This window comes from Panthera tigris, chromosome B1, assembly GCF_018350195.1.
Source record: "Panthera tigris isolate Pti1 chromosome B1, P.tigris_Pti1_mat1.1, whole genome shotgun sequence".
NCBI classification, from domain to species: domain Eukaryota; kingdom Metazoa; phylum Chordata; class Mammalia; order Carnivora; family Felidae; genus Panthera; species Panthera tigris.
Window position 1 is genome coordinate 16,236,592 of NC_056663.1, and position 9,463 is coordinate 16,246,054.

Consider the following 9,463-nt stretch of genomic DNA (forward strand, 5'->3'; position numbering starts at 1 on the left):
GGATTTATAGAAGCTTATCCATATGAAGAGTTGATGCTATTATGGATACAGATAACACTCTGGAATGATTTATTTCCAGGGGTCAGGTAATAAAATATCTGAATAAATTTTTAGTGTATAAAAATGGCTTGTCACTCTCAAAGTGTGGTCACGGTTGAGACAAGAAACAGTTACAAGGTGAAATGACAAAAATCTGTAACAACCGAAATTTAAATTGACCTGCTGTCCTAATGACTATAAGGGTCACATCAAACAAGAAAATTGGATTAATCTTTTATAAAATAATCCTGAGCAGACCCACAAGGTTTCTTGTCCCCACCCTATGACTTAGACAATGTATAGGCAACAAATAATACCATCATCTCACACCTATTTCTCAACTCTATTGGGTAAGAGATCAGATTTCATGAAATCCTAAATATCAATATTGATCTAGGTAATTTCTGTGCTTAATGGCATTTACACAAGGAACTCTCAAAGTGTACTGGTAACTTAGTTTTTAAAAAAGACTAAGCATGAAATTTATATTATCATTTTTACCTGTATAAGACAACTGGATAATAAAAAATGATTTATTAGATGATTTGGGGAATGGTGTCAAAAGTTTGAAATTCAGTTGTTTTATTTAAAAAAATGCATATTATTGGAAGTGGGTAGAAAACAGAATATTAGATATATGCTTTGAGTGTATATTCGCTTAGAATTTATTTCAACATCATCTGCTACACTTGTTCTAATTTTTTAATTTACTTGTTCTAATTATTTAATTAGTAAAATGAACATTTTATCTATATTTTTCTCCTCTTAGGAAAAAAGATTAACTTGGATAGGATGTTAACAAATTGTGACAAATCTGAGTTACTGTAAAAAATGAATTTCAACTTTCTACCCTAGATAAATGATATGTCAAATACATCAAGTAGCCATGGAGCTATGGCCTCCAGAAAGAAATACAATGCGTTCTGTTCAGCTACTCTCTTTATATTCCTTAAATGAAAGAAATAGGTTGTGCAATAAATGCTTGTATTGCATGCATTCATTGTGGCTGGTCAGTTAAACAAGAATCAATGTAAAATCAATAGAGTATACAAGCATACCACATACATTTTAACTTAAAACATTTTATATTACTTTCCAATCTTTTCATGTAGGATCAGGAGCTTTTTCTTTAAATAGAAGTTGAATGTGAGAGTTTATACAGTTACCTTTCTTTCATAAACCAGATGCATGTGAATTCCATTTGATGTTTCTTTCAAATGGAGCAGGAGTTTAAAAATGCCCATGAAACGGCCTGAGCATAGAGCCATTTCTCCTCAGCTTTTACAGCTGATTTATCCTCACCTACTTGGAAAGCATTTTTCTTGAGATTTGATGATTTCGAAAGCATTTAGTTTCCTCACAAATTATAGCTCTCACCTCTCATTTCACCAGTTATATAATATTTAATTATACATTATAATAATCCTTACAGGTGTGGAAAAAATTCAAAGTGATATGAGCCCAAGTAACTGAACATTTAAGACAACAGCCTGGTAAAACTCCTAGTGGTCAATGGGCAGTGTGCTTTGCAGAGGAACTGAAGGAAATAGGTAGTGATTGGTTGTGAAAATTTTGTGAGATTTTTTTTCTTTGTTTGACTAAAACTAGCTTCATAAGCTTTTAGATATCTTCTGTCATTACTGTATTTGGAAAGAGGGTTACTTAAAAGTGAAACTAACTATTTGAATGAAAACTTCAATAGCTGTGGTCTACAGAAAGATGGTTTAAGTGGCCTCAAGTCTTCCTTTTTAAAATGAACTTCATATTTTTAGAATAACTTGAGATTTACAGAAAGTTGCAAAGGCAGTACGGAGAACTGTCCTGCTCAATTTTCCCTATCATTTTTGTTTTTGGCCAAATAATCTCAAAAATTTTTTTATTTGAATATAGCTGATGTTACATTAGTTTCAGGTGTACAACTTAGTGATTCAACCTTGCTATACATTTCACTGAATGAAAGAGTTGTTTTTCTAAGGATTTTAATATCTATGGATATTCTCTAAGGACTTTCTTTTGCCTTAAAGAAGCCGATCTCAGTAACTTCAAATCTACCAACGATAACCAAAATTCTTTAAAATTTAGATATAAGAATGTGGCCTCTGGGGTCAAATGGCCTGAGTGAGTTCAGCTCTACCCCCTAATAATATGACCTTAGGTAAGGTATTGAACCTCTCCAAGCCTCCATTTCATTTCCTATAAAATGGAGAAGATAATAATACCTATCTGTATGAATCTTGGGGCACAGCAAGTCTCAATGTCAGTTTGTTTTAATAAATTGGAATAGACGTTAGTGGTCATTTAATATTTCTTTTCCATCACTGCTGTATGTGTATCATATACTGCAAGGAGACTGAATTGCACATAGTTCTAGTAGCACTGGAAGATATTTTACACTCCTGAGAAATACTCTTTCCTTCATGGACTACCTAACAAACTCCTACTCACCTTTCAAGACTCAGTCCACATATCTTGCATTCATTCGGTCACTTCGTCATCATCCAACATTTTTTATAAACACTCACTCTAAATGGCATCCTCCTTCTGGAGACACATCTACCAGCGAAGTAAACATAAATAACATTAACACTGCTTGAAAGAGTGCCTGTTGAATATGCATCTCAGATCATCTTCCTCTTCAGAAAACTCATCCCACCTGCTACACGTTCAGAAATAACTCCAGCTGAAACAGGAACCCTCTTGCACTGTTGGTGGGAATGCAAATTGGTGCAGCCGCTCTGGAAAACAGTATGGAGGTTCCTCAGAAAATTAAAAATAGACCTACCCTATGACCCAGCAATAGCACTGCTAGGAATTTATCCAAGGGATACAGGAGTACTGATGCATAGGGGCACTCGTACCCCAATGTTTATAGCAGCACTCTCAACAATAGCCAAATTATGGAAAGAGCCTAAATGTCCATCAACTGATGAATGGATAAAGAAATTGTGGTTTATATACACAATGGAATACTACGTGGCAATGAGAAAAAATGAAATATGGCCTTTTGTAGCAACATGGATGGAACTGGAGAGTGTGATGCTAAGTGAAATAAGCCATACAGAGAAAGACAGATACCATATGGTTTCACTCTTATGTGGATCCTGAGAAACTTAACAGAAACCCATGGGGGAGGGGAAGGAAAAAAAAAAAAAAAAAAGAGGTTAGAGTGGGAGAGAGCCAACGCATTAGAGACTGTTAAAAACTGAGAACAAACTGAGGGTTGATGGGGGGTGGGAGGGAGGGCAGGGTGGGTGATGGGTATTGAGGAGGGCACCTTTTGGGATGAGCACTGGGTGTTGTATGGAAACCAATTTGACAGTAAATTTCATATATTAAAAAATAAAAAAAAACAAAAAAAAAAACAAAACAACTCCAGCTGCTTGCTCATAAGATAGTATTTCTTCCCCAAATGTATTTCTTCTGTATGTTTTTGTGCTCCGCCAGCTTTGTTCAGTTTTTAGAAAGCTTTTAAGCTCGTTATTAACAGTAAGCCAGATACTTAGCTGAGACATCGTTTTTCTGAACCATATTGTGAGCAATGGACAAGTAGGAAGTGATTAAAGGGAGAAAAGCTTTAACAACTACTCACAAAATTCCCTTTCCTCGTGAAACTTACATACATAACAAAAAGTTAACAATAATTACCAGACTTAACACGTGCTGAATAGACTCTTGTTTTAAATAAAATGGATGTAATATGGAGGCACATGCATCACACAGATATCCCATTGCATATGTTAACTGCAATATAATGTTTAGAACTCTAAGAACTCCGACAATACCTTACATCATTTAAGAATTCGTGAAAATGAACATCTGTGCAAACCTGAAGCTTAATTAAATGCTTTAAAAAAAAAAAGTGCTCACCTAATTGATAAACATGAATGGAAAAGGGAAATTGGCAGTAAGTTCATGTGTTCTCACATATCTCTAACATTCTTCAAATATCATAAAAATATTTTGAATAATTTCAATATAAAAAATACAGAACACAAGCACTGTTCTAGGTGTTTGAACATAAGTATATATGCACACTTATGTTCAGGTACGCATATGAACAAGAACGTGTAAAACTACCCTTGGGTCAGTGCCTAAGTATAATAAATTTACGACTGCAAAATTATTTTACGGCTCTAATTATGAAATAAAAAGGACCGTAACCAAAATTAGAACTACAAGGCCGCTCAAAGACTTGTCCTCTAAAAGCATAATAATAAACACAAACTCTTTATCAGCCCTACTCTCAAAGGAATCAGTAGGAAGGAAATCACTGAGCTTGAATTTTAAGCTAGATTAATCTTGGGGCCGGGGGGGAAGGGTTTAGGAAAATATAGTCAAGAGATTACAGATGTGGCCGAAGGCTACAATTTGAAGTCAGGAAGTCTGTTTCTAAAGTTGCACAAAAAGGTATGACTCAAGCTGAACAGAATGAAGAGCTCCAGGAAAGCCCTTCTCCACCCCCACCCACCCCTCTCACCCTCTGAGCAGCTGGGAGGTCCTGCCTGCCCTGCCGCGGAGGAGCAGCCCCGTACATAGGTCACAAACGTTCGTGGCCTGGGTCCCTTCGTCTGTCCTTGAACACTCCCCACAGTGAGTGTTAGGGCTGACACGTGTCCTCGTCCCTTAAGCAAACCCAAGGTTAATGGCCTGGCCACTCAACCTTTTCACAGGCGACAACCTCAGGGGCGTGCTTTAACCTTTCTCTAGGAGGGGACCTATGGCCACGGTTGGCTTATTTTACGGATTTCCCAGTTATGGGCGTGGTGTCACAGAAAAGGTCCGGTTTGACAAATTATTTAATTTTGGGGGGTGGTCGGAGCAGCCCTTGCTCTAAAACTCATCACTTTAGTTCACGTTAACCCTGCCGGCTCTCGCTTTCCGCCCTAAAAGTCCAGAGCGAGGGTGACAGGCGAGCGGGGAGGGGGGTGGCGGGGGGAGGGGGAGGGGTCCGAATTTGAACGTGACGCCGAAGGAACTCTGATCCTTCCTCCGGAGCCAGAGGGCGGGGGACGCGGCGCCAGCACCAAGCACAGAGGCTTCCAAAGGCGGTGCTGCCGGAGTTCCCTCGTTTCCTGGTTACGTGCGTGCTAGCAGAAACGAAAACTGCCGCTTCTCCACAGGGACCAGGAGGCTGGGCTCGCTAGTGTGAGACGTGTCAAGCCAAGCGCCCCCCATGGCCGCTGCCGGAGCCCAACCGCCAGGCGCCCTCTGCAGCGCACGCGCCTTGGGGCTCGGCGGGGGCCAGTGAGGGCCCCGCCCCGAGGTGGGCGTGCCTGGCGTCTCCCGGCTGGCCAATCGGCCGGCGAACCTGAGCCTTCCTCCCCAGCTAGCCTCGCGGTTGCACGTGCCAGTGTTTGTGTACGTGCGGCGGCCGCGGGGCTGGGAAAGGCCGGGCAGCTGCGGGTGAGGTTGCTGGGGCGCGGCCGGGGTTGGGGCGCGGCCGCGAGGGGCCGTCCCACTGGCCCGGGCAATCTAAATTCTCCCGCACTTGGGCTGGCTGTGCTCGCTTGCCTGCCCCGCCGCTCTGCTCTCCCAGGGCCTCCGGTCCTCTGCTTTAGGTGGAGAATGCTGTTGCTTGACTGCAACCCAGAGGTGAGACTCGGGCCCCTTTAATCCGGCAGGTTTACGCTTCCGGAAGTCCGTCTGCTCAGGAGCACTAGCGAGGGTGACTGACCACTGAGCGCTGCCGAGTCCAGCCTCTTCAGATTTAGATTTGGGGAGTGGGGGAAGAGTTTCAACCGCGGGGGAGCACGGGACTGGACAGAGGCAACAGGGGTGCTAGAGCTGTTTCTTCCCGCAGGTGGACAGTCTGAAGCATCTGCTGGAGGCCGGGGCCTCGGTCAACGCACCCCCGGATCCCTGCGAGCAGTCGCCTGTCCATTTGGCCGCGGGTGGCGGCCTTGCTTGCTTTCTTCTGTGGCAGCTGCAGGCTGGCGCTGACCTCAACCAACAGGTAGCTAGGTTACTGATTGTTGCTGTGTGCACCCTGCCCTCCACCCAAATCCACACAAACCCTCCCTGGACGCCAAAACGTCAAGTTGTTGCTGTTATAGGTCTATAGCAGCGAAGTCCAAAGGATAGAAAGTGAGACTCTTAAGTAATTTAAAATTTTCTAGTAGCCACATTAATGAAAGAAAATGAAACATGAAATTAATTTATAATGTAACTCAGCTTACCGAAAAATGATCATTTCAGTGTGTGATCGGTATATAACATTACTTACAGATATTTTCCATTTTCTTTTCCTACATCTTTTCAGTCTGGCGTGTGTTTTACATTTATAGCACATTTCAATTCAGACTAACCACATTGCGAGTGCTCATTAACTATATATATGACTACCGGCTACTATATTGGACAGCATACACAGGGCTACAGTTTATTTCAGAAGGAACAATTGCTGCGTTGCCAAATTAAAAGTTTCAGTGTAGTAATTATTGAAGTAACGATTGTGAGGCAAACTCAACCATTACAGTTTCCTATAGAACTTTCTTACGGTAGCCTGCATCTTCCATTGAATATTAAAGTTTGATGAATTTAAATTGTACTTTTTTTTTTTAATTTTTTTTTTGCCTCTGTAAAACTCTACCTTGCTTTTGTTCACCTAAATTGGAATGCACGTGTTTGTATTTATTTATTTATTTTTTGGTTATTTTTAAATTTTTTTAAAACTTACATCCAGGTTAGCATATAGTGCAACAGTGATTTTGTTAGATTCCTTAACGCCCCTTACCCATTTAGCCCATCCCCCCTCCCACAACTCCTCCAGTAAACCTGTTTGTTCTCCATATTTAAGAGTCTCTTATGTTTTGTCGCCATCCCTTTTATACTATTTTGGCTTCCCTTCCCTTGTGTTCATCTGTTTTGTCTCTTAAAGTCCTCATATGAGTGAAGTCATATATTTGTCTTTCTCTAATTTCACTTAGCATAATTTCCATCCACATAGTTGCAAATGTCAAGATTTCATTCTTTTTGATTTCTGAGTAATAATCCATTGTATATATATACCACATTTTCTTTATCCATTCATCCGTCGATGGACATTTGGGCTCTTTCCATACCTTGGCTATTGTCGATAGTGCTGCTATAAACATGGGGGTGCATGTGTCCCTTCGAAACATCACACCTGTATCCCTTGGATAAATGCCTAGTAGTGCCATTGCTGGGTCATAGGCTAGTTCAATTTTTAGTTTTTTTGAGGAACCTCCACACTGTTTTCCAGAGTGGCTGCACCAGCTTGCATTCCCACCAACAATGCAAGAGATCCTTTCTCTGCATCCTCGCCAACATTTGTTGCCTGAGTTGTTGATGTTAGCCATTCTGACAGGTGTGAGGCAGTCTCTCATTGTGGTTTTGATTTGTGTTTCCCTGATGATGAGTGATGTTGAGCATCTTTTTCATGTCTGTTAGTCATCTGGATGTCTTCTTTGGAGAAGTGTCTATTCATGTCTTTTGTCCATTTCTTCACTGGATTATTTGTGTTTTGGGTGTTGAGTTTGCTAAGTTCTTTATAGATTTTGGATACTAACCCTTTACCTGATATGTCGTTTGCAAATATCTTCTCCCATTCCGTTCGGTTGCCTTTTAGTTTTGCTGATTGTTTCCTTCGCTGTGCAGCAGCTTTTTATTTTAAAAAAAATTTTAATGTTCTTTCTTCATTTATTTTTTAACAGCGAGAGAGACAGAACATGAGTAGGGGAGGGGTAGAGAGAGGGGGAGACACAGAATCTGAAGCAGGCTCCAAGCTCTGAGCTGTCAGCACAGAGCCTGACGCAGGCCTTGAACTCACTGTTTGTGAGATCATGACCTGAGCCGAAGTCAGATGCATAACAGACTGAGCCACCCAGGCGCCCCCAGAAGCTTATTTTGATGAGGTCCCAGTAGTTCATTTTTGCTGCACATGTTTTTATTAATGAAAACTTTGTATTTACTAAACACCAAGTGAAATTTATTTAAAAAAACTTGAATCAAAAAAATTCAGAACCATGTAGTTCTAACTGGCTTTCTTGAACAGTAATTAGATTTTACCTGCTAACTTCTACAGAGAGCGTTGTGGGGCGAGACTAAAATGTGCTGTCCTATCTTTAAGGATGTTTTTGGAGAAGCTCCACTACATAAGGCAGCAAAAGTTGGAAGTCTGGAATGCCTTAGCCTGCTCGTAGCCAGTGATGCCCAAATTGAGTAAGTATAAAATCAATGGCTTCAAATTTCAGAATTTTCTTGAACTAAGCTAATCAGACTCCTGAAGCTGAATTATGTGTGCTCTGATGCTTGCCTAATTGACAATGTGGAGTTATCATTTAAATGTTGACTTAAGCTATTAACGATACCTAATATTATCACATTTAAGTAAAACATGGATTCTTAGCAATGAGAGGTGCAATTCTTTTCCTCTCTTGTGGCAATACTACATTTTAGTTTGGGTTTGGGATAATCCCTTTTATACAAGCTCTCACTGACCTCCTTTGAGTATCACTTGTTATATTGAGCACAGAATATTCTTTCATTCACAATGGAATGTCCATTCTGTGCTGAACTCTGTGCTAGCCACTGAAGTTGCAGTAGTAAGGGAATATTGGAATTTCCCTAGGATTCCTTTACTTCTGTTCTGAAACCAACATTTGTATGCGCCCACATCTCCTGTGTAGAAAGACATATTTAAGAAAAAAAAGGCTGAATAATTGTCAATTTTTATGTAACTCAGTTTTTGTCTTAAATTCAGTTTATGTAATAAGAATGGGCAAACAGCTGAAGATCTAGCTTGGTCATGTGGATTTCTAGAATGTGCCAAGTTTCTTACAACAGTTAAATGTATGCAGTCAGTAAAATCAAGTGAGCCATCGGATAGAGATCACTGTGTCCCAGGGCTTGGACAGAAACGAAGTTTTGGAAGTGCAGAAAATACAACCGGGAAAAGGAAGTGTTGGTAAGTAATTCAGTTCTGTTTTCTTCCTCCCTCGGAGATCTCTTATTTAGTACAGAATTTATTGTTTCATTTAAACATTGGCAGCCTAATTTCTAGTGTATCTTTTTATTTTCATTAACACATTTTAATACTGGTTTTAGTAACTGCTGCTAGATTCTAGAGGTCAGAAATTGTCCTGCATGATGGAAGGCTGGGGAGAAAACCTTTCTAAAAAAGTTTTTAATGTCACTGTGTTTTTTAACAACAGATTCATGCTGGTTCTGAAAAGGTTTGAAGAAAGCCTTCGCTCCGTGCAGGTCTATTGCTCAGCTACAAGCAATGGCTTTTGGCTCACCAGGTGTATCAAAACTCCTTCTAAGAAGGAGGAGAACTTTCTTCTAAGTGAAGATAGCATTTAAGAACACATGTTTTTACATGCCTATAATATTTTGGTTGTGCATGCTTTGTCTGTTAAATTATTAAAGAATGTTTAAAGAATAAACTGTTTTCTTTGTGTAC

At 40.2% G+C, this 9,463-nt stretch overlaps 2 protein-coding genes across 5 annotated transcripts in view; one reads left to right on the top strand and one right to left on the bottom strand.

Annotated features, from left to right (window-relative positions):
• Positions 1 to 2,774, bottom strand: part of LOC102951368 (LRP2 binding protein) — a 39,040-nt gene extending 36,266 nt beyond the window's left edge. The window contains exons 1-2 of one of the 3 annotated variants that reach the window (XM_042982988.1): positions 2,693 to 2,774; positions 2,485 to 2,592 (exon numbers count right to left, since the gene is read on the bottom strand). The gene's annotated coding sequence lies outside the window, so the exon portion shown is untranslated. Of the gene's footprint in view, positions 1 to 2,484 lie in introns of all 3 variants that reach the window. The other 2 variants (XM_042982995.1, XM_042982993.1) reach the window with 2 other exon arrangements.
• Positions 2,775 to 4,652: 1,878 nt separating this feature from the next.
• On the top strand, positions 4,653 to 9,462 carry ANKRD37 (ankyrin repeat domain 37). Of its 2 annotated transcripts, none has more exons than XM_042983003.1 (5): positions 4,653 to 4,816; positions 5,840 to 5,992; positions 8,129 to 8,220; positions 8,762 to 8,965; positions 9,213 to 9,462. In XM_042983003.1, coding segments are annotated over exons 1-5 (510 nt in total). In that variant the 5' UTR covers positions 4,653 to 4,756; the 3' UTR covers positions 9,214 to 9,462. The 2 variants fall into 2 exon arrangements, with proteins under 2 accessions (XP_042838937.1, XP_007099063.1); XM_007099001.2 differs by lacking the exon at positions 4,653 to 4,816 and adding an exon at positions 5,186 to 5,631.
• Position 9,463: the final 1 nt, after the last annotated feature.

Bases quoted from the DNA above. Each gene is read 5' to 3' on its own strand.
- ANKRD37 (XM_042983003.1), top strand. From the start codon at position 4,757: ATGGCCACGGTTGGCTTATTTTACGGATTTCCCAGTTATGGGCGTGGT. The intron at 4,817-5,839 runs GTCCGGTTTGAC...TTCTTCCCGCAG, and splicing joins GGCGTGGTGTCACAGAAAAG to GTGGACAGTCTGAAGCATCT. The intron at 8,221-8,761 runs GTAAGTATAAAA...TCTTAAATTCAG, and splicing joins GCCAGTGATGCCCAAATTGA to TTTATGTAATAAGAATGGGC.